The sequence below is a fragment of the Camponotus floridanus genome, unplaced genomic scaffold (assembly GCF_003227725.1).
Source record: "Camponotus floridanus strain SB8 unplaced genomic scaffold, Cflo_v7.5 scaffold7, whole genome shotgun sequence".
Lineage (NCBI taxonomy): Eukaryota > Metazoa > Arthropoda > Insecta > Hymenoptera > Formicidae > Camponotus > Camponotus floridanus.
The window spans coordinates 1,457,777-1,481,775 of NW_020229838.1; the positions used below are offsets into that span (position 1 = coordinate 1,457,777).

Genomic DNA, 23,999 nt, shown 5'->3' on the forward strand with positions numbered 1-23,999 from the left:
AATCGGCTTTCGTAAAACGACACACCCACGACACGATCACACGCGGAAGATAGTCTGAACGGGGGGAACGGATTAGGTTCGTAATCAGAATCCAATTAAGGGCCAATGAGGTTGCGGTCCTCCAACTTCTAATTACACAACGAGACTTCGCCTATCTTAACGTGTTCATTATTGTGATACGGTGCGGGTTTTACGAGCACATTAACGTATCAATTATACTCAGGACTTCTTCCCCCGGCTATCATATTGCATGGGAGGATCAATTAGCAAATTGCGCGTGCGCGCTCGTCGAACGATCAGCGTTTAATTAGCATCCGGTGTATTTCTAAGATTCAAACTGCAACGTACAACTTTTGAATAATTTAAATATGTGAATGTAATATTAATGTTATATTAATTTTCATATATTGTATATAATTCATCATAAAGATAAAAACGAAATTCTAACAGATATTAATTTTTCATTCTAATTGAACAAGGCCATACAAAATTATTTTTTCTTTTATAATATATTTTTAAACAAAAAATATTTCTATTTTTCTATTATAACTTTTATTTTTATTTTTTTACAAAATTTCGCATAATATTTAAACGTTTAATTTTGATTCAAAAAAATCACATATAAAATTTCAGAATAAAATTAACGATTTATTTCGAGGCTCTTTAAAGACCTTCCCACGCTTTGGAATGAAATACCCTCTCGTTAAAATTTAGCTCACCCTTGCCTGTCATATCGACACTTCTACACCTCCCGCAGATTCATTTCGCGATACTCTCGAAGTTCTCATTATTGACGGTCTTAAAAAAGAGGGCCGCCTATGCTTGTTAAAATGTCGTTTTCTTCTTTATATTCCGCCATTCGCAATTTGTTAAAGGACAAAGGGCCACATGCACATGGGACATACCTGCGAGCCGCCACGTAAATTTCCGGAAAGGAATCCTCTAAAGAGATTCAGCTTCCCTATCCCTCTTGTTTCTCTCCCTGTCCCCCCTGCTATCGGCATCTTTCTCTTTTTCATCTTACGCGAGTTTGTCGATTTTCTTATTCTATTCTCTCTCTCGTTTCTCGTATCTATCCCTTTCTCAGTTTGGTTCGGCTCTGTCGGCATCAAGTGGATGACATAAATTGGAACCAAAAGATATAATGCAAGAACCGAGTCAAACGAGAGAAAAAAGATTCCACGATTTTTCGGGGACAAGAGCCTTTTAATACGAACCCGAAGGAATTTTGAGAATAGGTCTATTCGGAAAAAAGTAAAATGTAGATACAAAAATAAAATGTAGATATAAATGTAGATATTATGAATGTTCTCTTAAAGAACTCTTAAAAAAAACGTATCTCCATTTCTCTTTTGAATACTAAAAATCGTAAAATCTCACACATCTCATGTTTATTAAATAAAATTTCTATAAACAATTTGCTGAAAAATTTCTAGCATTTGTTGAAAAATGATTACAAACATTTACCTGTTTCAAATCCAGAAGAATCGTCACGTATTCGTACTGATCGCCTTTGGCCAACGTGGGACTCTGCCACCATTTGCTAGGATTCGGATCGAGCACGTTGCTGATGTTGTGCCTCTTGCCAGGATCGGGACTCCTAGAATCGCAAACGGCGCATCTCGACAACTCCGAAGGCTTGCAAAAAGTTTCCGGACCCTCTTTGCCGCATGTCGCGTTTACGAATATGTCAGCTTTCGCAGCGACGTTGAACGTGGACGGAAAGAGACCGCCATTTTTCAAATTCTTATTAAGAGCTGAACGATGACTGTACGATCCTCTCGAAGCTAAAATTAAAAGGAAAAATTTTCATCAAAGATTCATCGAGATTGATAATAAAAGAAAAAAAATCTCATAATTATACATGACAGCTTGTTTGAAAAATTTTTATATTTTAAATATCATAATTATTATCATGATATTATCATAATTATATGATGACAGCTTGTTTGAAAAATTTCTATATTTTAAATATCATAATTATTATCACGATATTATCATAATTATATTGAGTTATAAAATTTTATTATTAGTGTTATGGCTTGATATAATTGACTGCGATATAAAATTGGGGCAATGTGCATTTTTAAAGGCTTTATGTTACCATCGAAACTTTCGTCAGATTCCGAAATAGAATCGCGCGTCGTCAAAACTTTGTTTTTAAATCTCTTTTTATTTTCATTTCACGAGGTTTTACTGGTGCCTTTTATTGACGAATCGGTGTATTGGTACGTGGCGCCGATAAATCATCGCGAGTGTCAGTCCCCAGCCGTTTCGTATGTTTACTCGGCAAACATCTGCTGTGAGGTCGAAGATGTATATTAGTGTCTCATAAATTCATTTGATGTAGAAAATTCATGTAGGAAAAGCTAATTTTACATCAGTCTTTCAAGATGTTGCTCCTCCTGACATTTTTATTAGACAGGTTTATAAACTTATAACTGATAAAAACTAATCGCTTTTCATTTCTAAATAAAACAAATTAAACAATTCATGATATAAATGAATAATAATGAATAATGAATAATTTTCTCTTTAAATCGTAAACGAAAAAGAAAGAGAGAGCGAATGATAGATCTGTATCTCTTTCTTAATAAATTATAACTTTACGCGTAACAAACTTCTGACAACTGACAGCTTTACAAGAAATATATATGATATATTTGTTGTGCGTGGCATTCGAGGTTTCGGAACGTAAACTTCAATCGATCAGAGCCGTCAATTATACAAATGTGCGCGTGTAATTATTCCGGCCAATCGTCAGTTATAATTACTATACATCAAAAAGTCGCAATTTTTCGCGTCGGACCGGGCATAACATCTCCGAGACGAGGGAAACTGACAAACAAAACAAATGAAAAAAAGGGACTGTGTAATCGAAGCGACGCGGCTGATCCCGTCATTTTCTGCTGGACGACGCATCCATCAACAGGTTTTGACAGAGCGCAACGCAAAACCAGTCGTGCGCGCGCGAACAGGCCGCAGATGCAGCAACGAGATGCAGCGAACAGGTTCCGCCAGCTTCTCCAACGGCTTACACGAGTGCACAGCGATGTAAGAAACGTGACGAATTATCCGCGAGAGATAAGACACTTTGCGACACGCCGCGCCGGTGATATAATGAATTGATCATCGCGGAAATTGCAGCGGAAAGAAGCGATCGATCGAGACTTCCCTGGACTCGTTTGTGTTGATTGACAAAAACTTTAATAAAACATTGTATCCCTTGTTTAAATTACACATAAGTCATTTTTAAACTTTAATAAAACATTGTATCCCTTGTCTAAATTACACATAAGTCATTTTTAATCTTCAAGTTATTATTATTTAAAAAATATTATATCTTCGTGGTTTCATTCATGTATCATTTTATTGAATTTTTAAATAAAAAGCAAATATCGAGATTTTTCTTGTATTGTAATACATATTGATCTTGAATTTAGATTCAAGATATACGTTATGGGATGTATAAGATGTATTTACTAGAGGGATCTTGAGGGATGTGGTCACTTATGACGTGCTCACCGCTTCTTACGGAAAACCAATGTTCATACACGCGAATATCTCTATCGGCACTTGTTTGGAATGTAAATATAAAAGTTTATTCATAAATTAGAGTAAAAAATTCAGATTTAAATTTGTTTTTTCATTATAATAAATTATGAGAGCACGAGAAAATACATTGATTACATTCGTTATCGTTTCAGATGCCTTAGATTCTTTAATTGAGCTGTTGAAGGAAAGGGCTGTAATATTTCACCAAAAAAATTTTAAATAGTAGTTTTAGATGTGACTCAAGGTATGAGGTCTGGATAGCTCAGTGGTTTGAAGCAGTTGCCCGGAAAGCGAAAGATTCGGGTTTGATTCTCCATCCAGCCACTTGTATCTCACATATTTCTCGTGAATAAAATTTTATATAATATTCGCGTTTTATTTTTTTTTGTAAAAAATGTTTTTTCTACTATTTGACTTTCATATAATTGCATTTTGAATGCATTGTGAGCATTAATAATTTTGATAGGATATATTGTGACGAATAATTTTGTTAATTGTTTATCTTCATTGTTGACTCTATTCAATAATTAATCTATTTTTATATATATATATATATATATATATATATATATATATATATATACGATTTTAATAAATTTATTTATTCTGAACCTGTTGTCAAATTCGCTATTTTGTCAGTATTATCTGCGAAGATGACTCGTGATCCATCACTCTTTTGATTAATGCTCGCGCCTCGCGCGGATTTATACAACATCACGCGAGCGGAAAATAATGATCCTTTGGTATCGCTCGCTTAAATAATATTTAATAACAGCCCTGTTAACGCTCGTGTACAGGTGCTATCGTAAAAAAGATCGTTAACCGAGCGTTATGCAAAACGCGCTAATCAGACTACACTAATCGCTTCGCAATATTTCACATCGTTAACGAACCTTCTGTCATTTTTTCGTTTAGCCTGTTTTCTTCAACTGTCAATTTTAATAAATCTATATTAATCAGAATTATTTTGTAGCCAAATTGACGCTGACATAAACAAAACTGTCAAAATATCATTTAGTAATAATTATTCAATAGTTTTTAATTTTGAAATTTTGTTTAATCAATGTTCTAAAAAAAGAAGATCTATGATGTTCATTTATTACTTGTAAAGTAGAAAAAAATTGAAAATTTGCACAACCTATCGAGAAATTTTAATCGAATATACACAGAAAAAAAATAAGTGTCAAATCAAAACTTGTACAAGTTCTTAAGTCATAAGAATATATTTCTCTCGATTGAACTGTATAAAATGACTTCATTCAAGTAAGCAATTATTCAAGCGAGTATATTTTTTCTTTAATTAACGCAATATAACCTCATTTCAAGATTTCCATGTTAAAACTAAATATATTTCGAAACAAGAATGTCCTTTTTTCTGTGTATCTACGTTAATTTATCAGGTTAAAGCAATTTTTTTCCTGCTTTATATGTCGCGTTTTAACTTATTATCAAGATTAATCATCCTTTCCGTGCATAAAAGCGACGTACGTACGCGAATAATGCGCGGAAGCAACCCACGCCCCTCACAACCCTAGAAGATCCCTAACAAAACAAACGTCGGCTACGTAAAAGGCGAAGGCTTCGCTCGCTTTGCTCATACGTTCTGAGTCCGATGACGAATCTGTACGAGTCCTGGTAAGCCCCGATGCATAAGCGCACATAAGTAGCTCCCTATTTCAAGAACAACGTGGCAGAAATCTCCCGGACGTGCTGCTTGCGCCAAACTGCGCGCATTATGCGCGCGTAAGAAAGAAAGCAACTGGGCGCGCGTTCGTCGAAAAACGAGCAGACACGCATTGTGCGCGTGTCTACCGAACCGCTCCTATTCCTCTCGCGATTAGGATGTTGTTTCAATGGCAAGCAAAAACACAATGGCATCTCGTTCTAAAAGCGTCTAATAATGTCCAAATATTTCTCCTATTGCCATGAAAAAAGAATCAATTCCATGATATAAGTAAATGAAAATATTTCCAAAGATTCTTGCATATTATATTATTTATTATTTATTATATATATAATATATAATAAATATAAATATATATATATATATATATATTTGTATATATTATTTATTTTATTATAAACTGCATATATTATGTATGTAAAATAGATGGTGCGCAGAAAGGGCTAACATGTGGGCTAATAAAAGTGTTTACATTTTGAAAAAATATTATTATTGTTTTATAACCTGACGATTTTAGTGTAATTTTTTTTGTCGTCTCGAAAAACATTTATCACCGTTGCATTCCTTACGCCAAGAATAGCTTTCATCGCGACGCATCCCACACATTTTACCTTCGCTTTTCGTTTCTCCTGGAAATTCAACGAACGATTTAAATTCTAACGATCGAGTTCGAGGTAACGCGTCCTATTTCTCCTGTCTTCGAAACAACCGTTGATTATCGTTAATCATGATCGTTTCTCCCGATGCACCTTGCAACGATCGCTTCGCGAATTTCAAGAAGGCGCGTCCAATGTGCTCTAATGTCGGATACATGTCCGATGAATAGCATAGCAAACATGTAAAGTGCTGAACACAGGCGTGGTCCGTTTCTGTTGACATGGCAGAGGAGAGACATGAGTGATCAGGAAATTGGCCGAGGCTTGGTTCGAGAACCTTTACTACCGAGTCATTTGTTATGTGTGATGTATTCTTCCGTTCTCGATTTGACCTGCCAAGACGCACTCGGGTTTCATGAATGGATTGCACAACTCGAGCGAAACGTTACTATGAATACAATCTTTTTTTTTTCATAGAGATAATCGCAATTGTTAAAGGAAATTGTGAAATCAGAACGAAAATTACGAAAAAATATTATGAAAAAACATTCTAATAAATGTATCCACTGTATCAGTTTGAAAATTGCTAACTGAAAACTTATACAACTTATAAATTATATTTTATTTTTAGAATTTACTCGAAATTAATTACACAATTTAAGTAGTTCTATAATTAGTCATCCACCTAAGTGTTTGCTGAGAAAACACTCTCAAATTTAAAAGAGTTCTCCTTTTGCCACTACCGCCTCCCAAGCTTGACGAACAACTCTGCGTTTAGTACACGACTTTCCCTCCCTTGCATCTCTCTCGTTCCCATATACTTCGACTCTCTCTTAAATATACGTACATACAGTCTTCCTATAATAGTCGCAACACGGCGAGAGGGAGGATCGCGGCGATTCCAGAAAAGGAGCAGAGACCGCGGCATTGTATCATGTCCACGCAAACGAAATCGGAGTCTCCTTTCCCGCTCTCCGCGCCTTTCGCTTCCTCTTCGCCTCTAGCGCTCGCCGCTGCGAGGACTTTAAGTCCGCTAAGAGTGACTGATGACGACGGAAATAACTCCTGTCTCGTCTTCCCGCACGTGTCCACGTGCGTCTGCGAGCCTACGCAACGCGTACGAGAGGTAAGACCGCGCAACCGACACATACCGCGTGATTTGCATGAGACAGAATGCGCCGAGGAACGGAGGACGACGCGACCCCGCCATCGGTTTACGCTCGATGAAGTTTACGCCGTCGCGGTAGTAAAAGCTTCTGAAGTAATTATCACCCAGGAGGATGCCGTTATTAGAATTACGTCGCCATATCTAATCCTAACTATTCGACGCCGTTTTGCAATTTGTCGCCGTCCAAATCGATTATTTCCACATTAACATTACGAGAGAAATGTTAGAAAGCGTAATCAGGATGTATACTCGAATCTTGTAAATAAATTGCGTGAGAATTTTATGATTTTCTAGGTATTTTTCTTCAAAATTAAAGAATTTTTTTGTATAAATACAATTTTAAAATTTATTTATTCTAAACTTTATAATATAACATAAATAATTTGTTTATATAATAATATAATATAAGTAAATAAATGACTCGATAAATTATAAAATTTTGAATAAAAATAAAATTGTCAACACTTATAGTATATTGTTTTTTAATTGAATGTGATCTAATAAATGTAATTTTAATATAATTTAAACCTAAAAAATTTCATATCTTTTATTAAATATAATTTTTTAAATAAATATTTATGTATAGGATAAATTAATATATGCTGATGAGGATGTAAAAAAATGATTAAAGAAGTAATTTTAAAAATTCCATGAAAATTCCCTGATTTTTCAAAAAAAAAATTTCCGAGAATTTCAAGTTTTTTCGGAAATATATATATATATATATATATATATATATATATATACTCTGATAATAAAAATTACAAACAAAGAAAGTTGAAAAAAAAGATTGTCATATTTGAATTTATTTTTATGCTACATCTCAATATTATCTCTCACTCGATTATAAAATATAAAATCTGTGATGTCATATTTTTCGGTGATCATTATACAATTAATATATTTTTCTAAGCAGAATTGTCAATATTTCGTGAGTAATATGCGTGTATTTATCCAAGCTTATCGAAAGCTAATTATATGAAAATATAGGGCAAGTTTATTATCATATCAAAAAACAATGACGACCTACCATCATTTGTTCGTTTCGGTTCGTTACACGCGTAACAAGCTTATTGTCCGGCAAAGAGTTCTTTCCTCTCGAGAATCGAACGAGACTCTCACTTGAGCCATTCCCTCTCTGAAGCAACGTTCTGTTCCGCTAATAGATACAGCGTATCCTCTCGGAGGATTCGACGAGCTACACTTAAGAGTCCCATTTCTCCTCGTGTTCACGATAACGTGTTTACAAAATATCCCAGTGTGGTTTGGCCTACATGCACCTGGACCGCGCTTGGTGGTCCTTATGACTAATAGTTCAACCAGCCATGGCTTGTTTCATCCGTGTTTCGAGGATCGTATCCTCCGGTGAGCACAAAAAAAATATGTATGTATACAACAAAGCAAACCACTGACCGGATTTAAGCCTCGCTCTCGCTTAACGATGTAAAATATGGTAACCCCTGAGTTCTCAAAGTGACTTTTAAAAAATTTTTTTGACGATTCTGATAATTAATTGTGGATTGTTCCATGTAATTTTTAAGGACCGGATTAAAAAATAATTTATTTTTGATAAATTATTAGATTTTGAATAAAAATAAAATAGTCACCAGTTGTAGTATATTGATGTTTAACTAAATAACTAATAAATGTAATCATTTTTATTTATGTATCTTTAAATTAAATCTTTCTTATATTCTTTAATTAAATATTTTAATTAAATATTTTATTTTTTATACATTGATACTTTATAAAAAACATACATGTATATTAACAATATTATGTTTTCACAATCATTAAATAAATCGCGACAAAATAGTGTGCGAGGTAGCAAATATTTTGTCGGTAGGCTACAAATCAAAGACGAGATACCGGTATCGGAACGAGTATAATAATAAAATATTGGTTCGGGAATGGACTCTCAGTGAGTTCACATTTTATTGTACGTGTGTATGTGTGTGTGTGTGTTGCGTCATTTGTCGTGAAACCTACTCGCTTTTGAGAATCGGCGTCAAGTCTATTCATGCGTGTGCGTAAGATATGAATAGAAATCGCGGAGGTCCCGTTGGCGATACATGCAATAAATTAGCACTTGACGTGGCAGAGACCCGATACCCGACAATAATTATAATAAATTATCGAGCATGATATCTCGTCCAAGATCGCTTTACATCTCCATTAACATATTGGCGAATAAAACGAGGACTCGTTTCCGGCGAAAAGTGAAAAAAAATATTTGTCGAGAAGTGTCGGAATGCTAGTTTACCTGTTCCTCTTTAGATCTAAAGTGACATTTGTATTCAGGTGTGTCGACAAAGGAAAAAGGATGTCTTCCCAAGAAATCGAAATCGATGTAAAATACAAAACCTGCGGCTATAATAAAAATTTTTTTAACGGACCTTTCTCTTTATTTAGTCGAGAACTACGATCTCGAATATAGTACGTGCCACATTGTGCGAATTTCAGGATTCTTAGCACTTCATTGCCGGATCTACGACCTTTGACTACCCGCAGAGAGGAAGCATCGTGCTTTCCAGACGGTTGGTGATATTTTTACCCTATTGAGACAGCGAAAAGAAATGTTCTGACCGCCACTTCAAACTGTCAAAGTTAATTTTCTTCATTTGGAGTACCAATCTCGGGGCTGGATACCGTCATTGGATTGAAGTGCGTTTACACACATGTTAGTACGTTCACTTTGACATTGCACTTCCGACATAGCTCTCTCTTCATGCCGATTACGACGAGCTCTTGCATTTATAAGTTACTTCGCACATTCAATTATTTGTATTCATGTATTTGTGAAATAATCTTCACAAATTTTATTAACTGTTTCAATTTAAAATTAACTATCTCAATCTAAAATTTCTAACTGTGAAAATTTATGTGTTTCTATAATTATTATTATAATTAATTTTAAATCTCGCAAGAGAGCTAATAAATATAAAAATATATAAAAAAATATAAAAATAAATATAAAGATATATAAATAAATATAAATATAAATAAAAATATAAAGAAACTAAATATAAAATAATACAATTCGTCTGTTTTTAAAATTTAATCTGCTATTAATAAAATTATGGAAAGAATCTCATACATAAATCACGTTATTTACATCATGTATCGACACGACGTTTTGTTCACCTGATTTACACGGATGCTCAGGATTACAGGTGCGTTTGCACGCTGCGAGAAATCGATTATCGATCCGGCAAGTTTCGTACACAAGTCCGGAGGCGAATATCGGGTCGAAAACGAAAACCCGTCCGATGCGATAATTGATGTCAGCTGATCGCCGGTGCGGCTCGATCGATTAATCAGACTCGCTCTCCGTGGGATTAACGAGCCGTAATATTAATGGTCACGCGCCGCATTCGAACGTGCCAGTCAAAGAATTCGACGCGATACGTCATCGAGATAAGAGCGGGATTAATAGAAATGCCGATTGGCACTCGTTCGCGCCCAAGTCACTGCAATTAAGCGCGATCTAATCTGCCTCGACGCGTATCGAGTTCATTGTAATTGCTGCATCACGTTTCGCGATTGTGCAGAATATATATATTTTAATCCTTATTTCATTAAAAAAATAAAAGGCCTCCTCCCACATACATCCCTATTTTTCACCGGCCTCTAAAACTTCGAGATTCGCAATTTCAAAATCTTCAGCTATCGAGTATAAATATTTGTAATTAAATATTATTTGTAATTAAATTAAACTGTTAAAAATATACAATATCAGATTAAGAAAAATTATACGATCGTGTGACGGAAATGTCAAGTTCATACGAATATTTTTTCATGAACTCTCTCACGCGAGGCGAGTGTTCAGCATCAAGAGTGTTCCATCGCGAGGAACAAGTACGAATGCAGGAGGGAATGCAAATAGTACAATGAAAGGATACAAGTAGCGACTACTGTAATACGCGCGCGCACATACACATGCAATAACCATTCTTTGTTTACACGTCCGGCGCACCTGGCGCGGTAAACGTCAAAGCGATCGCGGGTGCGGTAAACGCGAGCCGCTCTCTTGCGCGGCGCTTGCAATTTAAATCGTCTGACGTGAGTGACGTGCTACCACGTGGTTGCACCACGCCCGACGTGATAAATTTGAATAGTGACTGTCACGCGTTTAGTATTCCCACAATAGGTCGTCGATAACAACAATAGTGATTGTGAGTCGTTTTCTATACGATAATCGCGCTTCCTGCCGCTGCCGCCTATCCTTCTCCATTTGGCGCAAATGGGCACGATATCCTCCAATTGATAACAATAGAGAAAACAATAGCGTAGAGATGATGCGCAATTGTTTGCGAAACTAGAATTTTTCACACTATTTACAATGAAAATTAGGCGACGCGTCATTAACTTTGTGACATGAGATCGAGATATAATTGACAGTTTTTAATCGCCGCATAAAATTATAAAGCATGGTTTCGAATAAATCGTACATTTATTTACTTATTAATAGCGTCTATTGAATTAATATATTTTATTAATTCAATATATAATATATATTATTGAATTATTATATAATTATTTAGCGTCGAAATTATACGAGTGTTTGAAAAATTGCGCAATAATTGTGATGCTAATGTGCTAAGCGCATCGCGGCGAAAAAAATGAGGAGAAATAGACAGAGTGCGATGCGATGCGAGAAAAGGAGCGCGACAAAAGGGTAATTCACGGTAATTGCATTCCTGAGATAATCGAGTACGTGCATTGTACGACAATCACGATGTATATATATTTTATGTATGCGTGCACGTTTGAGGGTAAGAGCTTACGAGAGAGAGATTTGTGGTCTTGGAAAGAACTTATGGGTTTCGCTCTCTTACTATAACAAGTGCTTTCTCGATAAGGTGCCCGAGAACCTATGACCCATGAAAGAGTTTTCCATGCAAGAGTTAGGAAGGCGATAATTTGTGACGCGTGAGTCTCTCCATCTACATCGAAACATTACACGCTACTTAAGGAGAGGTATATTCCCGACACATTATTGGAGCAGTTTTCCTAGTGCTCGTAAGTTACGGTTTTTTAGATTTGATTTTTTAGGTTTTTTAGGTATTGTTTTTTATCCAATGATTGTGTACAAAGTATGAGATAAAAAAGATAGCGTAATCTCAGAACTCTAAAAAAAAAAGGTAAATGGTAAAGGTTTATGGGATTTATTGACTTATATCAAGTAGTAAAAAAAAGTTAACAAGTCAGATAACGCGATGTTAAAAATACATGATAAACCCCTTAAAATATAACTATAACATTTATTTATAACTCTTATTATGGTTATTTATAGAGCTTGATAAATATGAATAACTAATTTCGATGCTATACGGGGTGATTCGAGAAAACAATAACAACGTACGATCACAATCTATTAATTAATCACGGAGGATTAACTAGCGTGAGCAAAAAGCGTATTAAATCCGATCTCTATTAGATCGTTAGATTCAGCTCTGAGATTCAATCTCTCACTCGTAAAACGTATATAGCAACGGATTAATGAACATAATGCCTACGATGGCCGACTTACAGTGGCCCATTTGTATGCTCGCATTCTCCTTCGAAGGATCGAATCGTGACAGCTGCGCCCACACGATATTCGTACACATTTCGATTATTAATCATCCTGTCATTCGATCCAGGCCTTTTAATTCAGTCATGACACGCTAATAGATTATTGATAACCACCGCGACGTATCGAAAGCGTAGCCTAAACGAGATACAACGCACACGCAGTAGGATTAACGCGATTTATGACAACCTACGTGAGTTAAGTGCTTCTTAACTTTTACTATTCATCCTCGACACTTGTGAATAATCATATATGCGGTAGTCGTTAGAATTTAACGCTTACCGCTTTTTTATTCGTGCGTGCTCGACGCTAAAACTTTCAGAAAAATTGGGCAATATTATGTAATAAACGCGTGGATTATTTTTATATATTTTTAAAAATAATTTTTTCATCTTAAATAGATACAGAATATTTTTTAACAAATACTTGTAATTTTAATTTATGATCGATTAAAATAAAAAAAATAGTATTTTACCAAAAATTCTTTTCGTACGTAGATCTCGCAAACTCGCTAGCTCCGGAAGTTTTCGCGATTACTCGAATGAATTTATTATTATGCTGAATCATTTCGCTCGGGATTTTACATCGACAATAACCGTACTCGGACCTCCCAGACCGCAATTTAGAATGATAGCTATGCAAATTGAACACAGCCAAGCTTCGGCCAATCAACCCCTTTCTTGGAAGTGTCGACTTCTTACGAAGCGTCTCGCGGCTCTCGCGACATCGCCGCCCCGTGACAGGAAACGTCCTCTCCTCCTGCGAGTCCTTATCTTAATTGCACGGCCGACAAAGGATCTGATCTGGGAGCGTGACTGGCTCGTCCCTTTCAAGTGTCTGGCGCGCTGTCAGCTCGCTGACATCTTTACAACAAAGTATATAAAGCGCGCCCATGGAAGACACGTTGCAAATCGTTGAATTAAACTCCCCGTCGACCGCGTATTTTCCTGTCCGGCTACTTCCGCGTCGATGGCTTTCGTCACGGCATAACGTTTCAGAGCTAACTGTATTAATAAATAAAATTTGCTGTCTGCAAATTAATATCCAACAGTGTCTAAGTATGCAAGGACGATAATTGGATAATGCCCCAGTTATTACAAAATATGATATATTTTTGAAATATTTGATAAATGTAATAAACATTGGTAAATTCACTTTTATAATTAACAATATAAAGTTAGACCCGAGTTATTTGACCCGAGTTATTATTAGCAAGAAAAAATAATTGCTAAAAAGTATTTATTTATTTATGTCTGGATATTGTCATAAAAGATTATAAAAAATCAATTTAATGTTGATTAACATTAAATTATCAATCATATTACAAATGTTTTTTCCGTGTGTAAAAAAATTATGCAATACGAATATGATTTTACATAAAAACGAAGTTTATTTAAGCCACTGTCCGAGTCAAGTGATTACTATCACTTTCTAAAGATATTCATAAGGATATTCATAATTTACATCGGTAAAAAAAACCGATTCTCTACCAAAAGTGCACCGCTGACTTTCTAAGCGACATAAATCTTATCCCGCGATAATTTATTGCGATTTCGTACAATGCAATCATTGCGATTAGGTGATTTAAAGGGTCAAGAGAATCAATATCTGCTTCATTCTATCCCATTAATATCAATTAATATCGATTGGTTTGGTTATTGCAGTTATCCTTTCTAAATAATTTTTATTCATTATAATAAAACTTTTACGAAATTATATAATTATAGAAATCAATATTATACTAACGTTTATGATCAAGATAAATAAAGGTTAACGAGAAAATGCCAAATAATATATTTGACATTTTTATATGACATTTCTTAATGTATTCTTATATTTTATTGTATTCTTATCTCAGAAACCTGATCATATCAGAGCTGAAGAAAATGTTATGTTCGAATAGTTAAGAAATTTATTTTTGAAATATTATTTATCGCACAAAGATGATATATATATTTTGTATCCAATATAGTGGTTAATGGAACAAACAGATTTATGAGTTAAAAAATCGGATAAATTTTATCCGAAATATCACCTATTATGAAGGAAATACGACCTGTAACTCCATTTATCAATGAGATATTATGAGTTACGAATCATTAAACAAGCTTTACAAAATATGTATTGAATAAGTAGAATATTAACTAATTCAAAATGCATCTTATATACATATGACGAACATTTTCTTGTCACAATCGTTTAAAATATTCTATCCTGCATTTCGATCGTTTTATTTATACGCAAATATATTAAATGATATAAATTACTGCTTGTTTAACATGTCGAATTAGCAAGAATTCAGCACTACATAATAATTGGCCATCATCGATAATCTTATTAAAAGATAAAAATAAGCGAATTAAAAAGACAAATTTATTTTATGGTGTTCTAGATTTTTGTCCAATTTTTTTGTATATATTCTTCCTATATTCTTATTCTCGCACTTTTATAAAAATAAATATTCAATGTATTTTAATTTTTCAATGCTTTACAAAAGAGGAATGTTTTTTCGATCCGCGAAGCCAAAAAAAGAAATTAAAATAGAAGATAAGCCTCTGATTGTACAGTCATCAACACAAGGGACGAATACAAAAAAAGGAAAAAAAATGTGGACTTTATCTGTGTCCAGAGATTTTGCCTTAAACCTTGGCCTTAGCCTTAGAACAGCTACTATCACACTTAACGCAGACTTTCACGTAAGTACATCTGGCGAATCGGCAAAAAGCGACTTCCAAGCAACGAAGCGGGATGAAACGAGTGCACGTGGTGGCGCTAATAAGAGAGTACCGGATTAATCGCAGTACGCAAGAATGCATTCGCGCGAAATCCTCCCGAGATTCCTCTGAGACAGTGAAAAACGATGCCGACATCGTTTCAGTTAAACCAATTTGTATGTTTCGGAAATTAAATTAATTACACGTGGATTCAAGATTTCTAGTAAGAGTCTAAATTAATCAAGCATTTTGTATCTCAGTAGCATCTTTATATCACGCAATAGACGAAAAAAAAATTTACCTAAAAAGAATTTATTTTGAAAATCTGTCTGATTATTTGAAGTGTGTTTTACAATTTTTTTCCTAAAAAAATTTTAGATTTTTAAATCCTTTTGCTCCACATTCATGAACGAGGTTTCGTGGAGAATAAAATTATGGCCAAACATCAGGTCACGCACGATACTTTAGATCCACCGCAATGTTCTCCCAGATATTGTGCAAGCAAGCTCTTATTATAGCTATCTTTCGACGGCGTGTTTCCGGTTCTTAGTGGCGCCCCGAGGCAGCGAAAAAAAACAGGGTGATAAAGGCGAGCGCGAGCGAGCGAGTAGGCGCCTCCTCGATTTGAAAGGTGCAATTTTCGGACGAGTGGGCGGTCGTGAAGCCGCGACGAGGCGAAACCGAGGAGCAGGTTGAACGACCGAGAGACGAGAGATCGAAACGCGCACCGAATGGACATTTTTATTCCTCTGCCGTCGACTCCTCATTCGAGGATCGTGCGAACGAACAAACGAGCGAGCGAGTCACGCGAAAAGGTGCTTCGCGACAATACTTTGTTGACCACATTTGACTTTACGATCGCTGATAGGTCGCGTTTCTTTGTGAACTCTTTCCGGTCGCGAAAATAGCAAAATGTCAATTGTTTTATGCAGAAAACGTTATATTCATTTCTTGAAATATCAAAAAAATCTTTTAGATTTTTATATTATTAAAATCATTTTTTAAGTCGAAATTATAAATGTATTTTTTACGTTAAAAAACTAGTTAAGATAAATATATTTTTGAGAATATATATAATTTCTCTGAAATTTAAATGTTATTAATTAATTAGAATCATTTTTAATTAATATTTGCAAATTTATTATTCAATAATAATATAAGAAATTATTTATTGAGCATATATTTTTAATTTTTCAGTCAATTGATTGTTTTAAATTCTTGAAGAATTTAAAATAATCGAGAAGTTGGAATAAATAAAAATGTGAGAAAATATTTATAATTTTATTAAGAGAAAAAAATATATATAAATTAGAGGAATTAATTTCAATATCAAAGATTTAAAAAAGCTATCAATAATATCAGTAAGAAAAACAAGAAAATTATCCTAGTTTTTCATATTACATCTTCAATTTCTCAACTCCAATAATAGGGAAAAAAATGAAGAAGCGAATATTTTTTTCTCTCTCCTAATAATTACAGGCAATTCATTCGCGTTACATCACGACATCGCTCGAAACATAATTCCAGCTTAGAAGCTTAGAAGTACGTGATCGCTCGGTAAATGTTTTAACATCTACTTAAGTATTCAATATGAGTATAAAATACACGGAGCAAAAGTCGTACATCTCCGCGTAAAGAACGACGTGCAATTATGTTCTTTGCCGGGCGCGCTTTGTGATCATCACGCGTCGAGAATTCGGGAGAAACGATTACACGCCGCACGCGGAAGTTAACATTTATACGCACGGAACGCTCAAGGCGTGTGAAATACCGAATACCTCAACGCACACGTACATACACAAGGGTGGACTCGAGCGCGTTGCAGACGCAAGGAAGCTTTCGTAGCGAAAGCTACGGGAGGAACGGGACGCCGATCGCCAGTCGTTTTCCTGTAATTCGACGATCATTATCGTCCTAACGTCCAATTTGGCATCTCGGATTATCGATTTTACGCATCCTCGCACGTGAACCCCGGCGGAATTTCGCGTGTTCGTTCTCGATTCAATGCTCGTTTTGATACCGAAAACGGATCATCGAGAAATTCATCGATGCGTGAAAAAGGATAAAGACCGTCGACGAATAATCGGGAATAATTTTCATAAAAAAAATTTTAAATAACGAACACTATAATTCTTATAATAAATGAAGATAAATGAAAATAAATAAAAATTTTCCAAGCAACATTCCTTAAAAACAAATTTCGAGTCGTGTGAAAAATTGGTACTCCATTTCTTTGCCGGGAACAAGAAATGAGATATCTTTTTTCCTCTTAAATTAATATTCTTATTAAAAAAAAGACCGACTATTATCGTTAATGCTAAATTTATATTCCGAGCGATTCGCGTGGTATCCTTTTACGGCGATTCTCGAACGATTACTCGCCCAGTTATCTGCATCTTGTCGATCGCTATCGACGCCTCGTCGATGCGTTCACCGCGTTTCCTCGGGACGATTTGTAATCGGTTAAAGCTCGGCTGCCGTTTTACGAGGGATACGAGCGAATAACCCATTTCACATCATCATTCGGCTATCGTTGTTCGGCAAAATTGCGTGAGTCGTCTGCTCTGAAATTCCGCGATTTAAAAAAATAACGAGCGACAAATTATGAAGTCCTTTCGACCGAATATGCCTCGATTAATTTGAAAATCGTTGGTTGTGTTGTGGAATAATTTGAGCGTCAAGGAGTTCCGGATGCTCGAGGAAGTTCGCAGCATCCGCGGCATCTGGCAAGACTTCCTGCCGACTATTTACGAGAAACGAATCCAACACGCAGGTTTTACACGCAAGAATCCCGCCATCCCTTTTCTCGCGCTACCTTTCACTTCCCGTTTGGAATGAATAAAAGGATCTCGAATAATCATTGCAACATATCTTTCTATGACTGACACGCCAAGAGCTTCAGAAACAGATATTGGTGTGCAAAATTTACAGATGTTATCATGTAAAATCTTTGATACAAGATATTTCTTTTACGTCCTTTTTTATATCGAAATAAATTATTGAGATTTTTATCATGACGCGTTCAAAGTATCAAGTATTTTCATACGTTTTGTGGCAAAATAATATAGCATATGAATTGAATTAATTTTTTAGACATTAAATATTAAATAATAAATATATGATATATTTTTGAGGAGAGAGATTGTCGCTTTGATCTTTTTTAGAGATCTTCAAAGATGCTACCGGAGTTAGATAAGATAGCGTTTGGAAGTAAATAAGAATACGGTACTGTGTCGTGAATCGCGGTATAAATAGCCTCTCTTTACCGGACCCGGATTTTGCCAGTTTAATGCGACATTGCAATCGGAGGCACCGGACGAAGCTGTCAAGTCCCACCGCCATGAATCATGCCTATTACTATTCCGGCTTTAAGATACTTCTAGTTATGAATTTCTGAATATCTCAAGTCCGCAAATTTAACTCAAGAGTCTCTTTAAAACCGTCTCTTTAAATTTAACATATCTCACTCAAATATCTTTTCTGAAATATTTTCATTATTGTTTATATTAATTTAATAAATACGATAAATATATAATTATTAATAAATATTAATAATTAATATATAATTAATTAATTAATATTAATAAATATTGTAATTATTTTTCTCTTCTATCTTTTGCGAATCAAAGTTGACAAAACTAAAAATTAAAAAATTCATTGCTTAAATCAGGTAAATTTCTTGTACGGGGTAATCTTGGGTAGTAAAAACTCTCAAGTTATATCCTGAGTGGAGTATAAAAATTCTGATTAAAAATTCATGTGGTAGAAACGATGGAGATGAAGATATTATGGTTATTCACATAAACAAAGATCACGCTCTTCCCGTTAAACGATACGGGGCATAATATAAATGTCAACAAAATCGAGATCAATCCTCGAGCTTCCAAATCGATTCGTTCTCGAGATGAAATCCATTAAGCGACTGGTTGTGGATCAGGAAAAAAAATAAGATAGTACCCTGGCCGCCATAAAAAGGGATTACACGATTCATAAACTCGCCTGGAGGTGGAAAACGCCATGTATTATCCGAACTGTGAGGATACGAGCATGCAAACATCGACTGGACTCGATATGTACAATTTTACATCTTTTTGCTTCGTGTTGTATCAGTAAGAGGTTCTTATTTACATCTTTCTTGTAAGTGTGTTCACCGATTAAATCAACTATTTTTATCTTCCATCTGCATGTGTATTCTATATGTATGTTGGTGATTTAAAATGATGGTGAAGAGTTTTGAAATTTTGTTGAAATAAACAAATCTTATTGAAATTTTATCAATCGAGAAATCTAGCAATTTAACATTCTATATATAAAATATAAAATATGTATTAAAATATATATACAGGATGTCCCAGACCACCCGTACACCCCTTTTAAAATGAAAATAAATGGCTTTTATCAAAAATCGCGAACAATTTTTAAGTAAATCCGGTACGCTCTATCAAATGTAAGGTGATATTTTCTTGATATTTTCTTAACTTTGATTCCGACCAAAAATACGCCATCCGGATCGGAAGTTGAATTTTTTTAGAAGAACATGTACTTTTTATTACAGATTCCAATTGTACGTGAAAAAATAAGAAACTTTTGTAACTTTTCAAACGTTTGTTCTGAAAGTGTCAATTTTAAAATTAATCTTGAAGTAACCGCGATGAAATAATGAATTTCAAATGTTAAGATCGACAGAGACACTTTCAGAAAAAACGTTTGATACAAAAGTTCCGGATGGCATATTTTTGGTCGGAATCAAAAGTTGAAAATATCACCATTTGATAGAGCGTACCTGATTTACTTAAAAATTGTTTGCGATTTTTGATAAAAGCCATTTATTTTCATTTTAAAAGGGGTGTACGAGTGGTCTGGGACACCCTATATACAATAGTTCCATTAAATTTTCATAAAACTGATATATATATATATATATATATATATATATATAATTCATGTATATCGAATGATTTATAAACAAAGATTAGAGCGATAAACAATTTTTATTTTGCACAAAATATTCCACAACGCTTTTAACGCGGAAATTAAACGAGAGCCGAATCATATGAAAGGCAAAACAAACAGCTGTTTGAGTTACATTATATGTCTATGAATGGAAAAGCGTATCACGAATGATGACAGCTTCATCTTCCCTTTGTTTCCAAAGGACGAGAAAGAAAAAGGGAGAGAAGAATGCATCGTAAGCTCTTCGTACCAAGGAAACTTTTATATTCATTCACGTCGACGTGAACATTAATGTTCATTCATATATATAAGCGCTTTGTCTTATGACGTATTGTGTTACTTAATCATTCATTCAGTGACGCGAACACAAACTACCCTAGTGTTTCCTCTCTTTCTTTCTAGTTCGCCGCTTTTAATGTTTTTCATTAATCACGTTTATTCATGACTACGTCGCCTCCGCAATTTGATTAAGCGACGTAATGCACGTCGTAAAACTTGATTGAAATACAACCGTGGATACATGAACGCAATTGACGTAGGTGGAAATGTCGATATTCTCGAGACCTGTTGAGTACACGATGCCTATATCTATCATTCATTCTCCGATTAAATATTTCGAAATTAAAGATAATATGTATCATTAAATATTACATTAAACTAAAGTTAATATTACGTGTTAAATTATCTCTCATGCTACAATTTATTAATATAATTAAAATAATATTCACAGAATTATTGATAAAAAATTTTATATATTGCTATCAAATTTTAAAAGTTATTAAAATAAATTAATGTCATAATGTAAAAATAATCTTTTTTTTTTACTGCATATATGCATTAAGCATTTATTTTTTGTATAAATATTATGACTAAATAATCGACTCGTTGAATGCAAAGTTAGAAATAGAACGGCGTCTTTCATGAGTTAGCGGCTTCCTTAGATACATTACTGTACATTACTGTGTATTTCAAGTCATACTATATCAACGCGGACGTCCATTCATTTTACGATCACGTTGTACTAGTAATAATCGCACGATTTCCGCTCTATAATTTTGACCGCAAAAATATACCGGCTATTCATGATTTATTTATTAAGCTGACAACTTAATTCAATAGTGATGATGGGCTTTTAATTGCAAATTTGCTGTTATTATACAAACATCATTGCTACCTATTTTGCTTCAGTTTTTAAACAAATTTTTACAAGCTTTGATTTATTACAAACTGAGATTAAATCACAAATTTCATTTAATCAAATAAATAATTGAAAGTTCTTTTTATGTCTTTTAGATTATTGATACGACGCTGCATCAAATTGAAATATTAAACTCTATGTTTTAGAATGTTTTTATAGAATTATTATATTAATATATATGTATGAAGCTTCCAATAAAGACTTGGTTTACTCAATTCTGAAAATCGATGATCGTGCCATTAACAGTATCTTTTTATTAATTCGCGATATAATTTTGTTGTGAAGGTATTAAAACACCAATACATAAAGAAATAATAATGAATGAACCTCGTTGTCTTGAAACAAAAATGATCGCCGTTCGATCGATCGAGCGATCCGATCGAAAGAGGATTGTCAACGGACACGTTTGTATTAATTTTGTTTGCACCAATTAAAAATTGTGTCGATAATTGATATCTTTCTCGAACAAACATGTCCAACGCGAAGCCGGAAGTGTCTTAATATTCCAGGTAATATATGATTCATATCCAAAACAAGATTCTTGTAAAAGAAGATGACATTATTTAGATCAAATTGGTTTCAATCGGTCATTTAATTAATCATTAATATATTAATTTCTTTAATCTATATAGAATAATTTTTTCTTTGTGTATATTTTCATTTTTTACTTTCAAATTTTGTGTATTTTCCTTTGTAAACAAGAAAATAACCGTACTTCAAACTTAATCCAAATATGAATTCAAAATAGATTGAAACGCGTCTGATCTCGAGAACTTTTAAAATAGAGAAATTCTTCTTTATCGAGAAAAATAGCAATTAATATCTAGCAATTAATAGCGATGGATGTTGATAGTCTCACGAATTATAGTTCAAGGGAATCGCTCTTGTCACGTTGAGAAACCTGCATTCTTCGGGCTTCTAAAACCCAATCTGCGCGCGTCCACGTGGTTTCACAGAAGCCCAATACTCTGAGCACGTATACGTCGGCAATGTTACTTTGCATGCCCCGTCCAATCTGGCATTTAAACAGGAACAAAAGGAGAACCGCGCGCGGAACGAGAATGAGATTATTTCGAGAGCGGCACGCTGCGTGATTTCAGACCTCGCGTCGGCTCCGAAAAGCGCCAGGTGCGCTACGTAACGTCGACCGCGAATTGTTTATGTTGTTACCGCCGTATTTCGATATCAAAGTGATTGACATTTGCTGTTGCGAACCGATTTTCGAAATCGATACAAAACGAAACAAAAATCAATATTTTTGGTCAAAGTATTAATAGATTCTATTAAATGAAAAAAATATATATATATTGTATATTAATCGGTAACTTGTAATATTTTAATTAATAAATTTATATAATTATATTAATTATTTGATTATTATAATAATTAATTATACATTTAATTAATATATTACATATTTAATCACTTATAGTTAAGGTGTTATTTGATTAATGTTTTGATTAATTGTTTAAGAAATTAAGACATTTATTTAATTAATTAATGTGTTTCATATATTTCGACACGAAAAATTAATTATATTTGAATTGAATAAAGAAAATTGTTTTCCGTATAAAAAAAATATACCGACACTCTCGGAGAGATGAATCAAGAGACAGGATGCTGTCGCATCATCAGTTGCCCTTTAAATTTCTCCGTCAAATGCTCTTTGAGATAAACGTCGATCGTAGCGGCTGTTAAAGCAGAAACACCCGCCTCTTCGGGTCTCGCGAACAACGAGCATTCACGTCGATCCATCGGAGCGAACGATTAAACCCGCCCTTTCTCCGAAACTAATTAAATTAATGATCCTCCCTCGAGCGAATCTTCGCCGTTTAGATAAAGTCCGTTTACCGCCTCCCATCGCCTCGGCAGCAACTCGAGTACCGCAATCGGTGATCTTTATCCCTTTATCTTCATTCGATTCAGCTAGTCGCTTCATTATCGTCCCTCTCGCATGACATTAACCCGAAAATCGCTCGTAAAATAACTGCATCATTTTTGGATCATCGTCTATTTTGACATCGCCAAACAAGGTCATTAATCAGAGAATAATTTTATAAAATAACGTAAAAAATTGATAAGTTGCACAAAAAATACCATTTCCGATGTTTGTAAGCATAAAAAAGATTTAAAATTTTGTGTAAAATGTATAAAAATTTTGTCCCAGAGATATTTCAAAAAAGTTGTAAAACTATGAAAGTTTGTAGGATATAAACGCTTTATGTGTTTAAAATAAAGCTATAACGTTTTATAGAATATTCTGAATGACCCAAACACGCGAGCAAAGTTTGATATTAATGCGATGCATAGAACTGCATTTCGTAACGATTGCGTATGCAATATTGCTTTAGGTCGTTTAATCGTTACGCACAAACAGGAAACGAGATCCATGACATGATATAGCGAGCATTAATTTTCACGGTAAAAATTACGTCTTTATGACAGGTATTACCTATTGTTAGTTATATAAATATATGTAACTAGAATTCTGCACAACCATTCATTGTGATGAAATGAGTTTACGCGGGTCTTTAGCTTAACAATTTACTAAATTGC

General features: G+C 34.3%; 1 protein-coding gene across 1 annotated transcript in view; it reads right to left on the minus strand.

Moving 5' to 3' along the window:
* Window positions 1-23,999, minus strand: part of LOC105251592 (laminin subunit alpha-1) — a 142,460-nt gene that overhangs the window by 113,969 nt on the left and 4,492 nt on the right. The window contains exon 2 of the mRNA XM_025413615.1: window positions 1,468-1,787. Within this exon, the coding sequence (XP_025269400.1) occupies window positions 1,468-1,787 (320 nt within the window). The remainder of the gene's footprint in view (window positions 1-1,467; window positions 1,788-23,999) is intronic.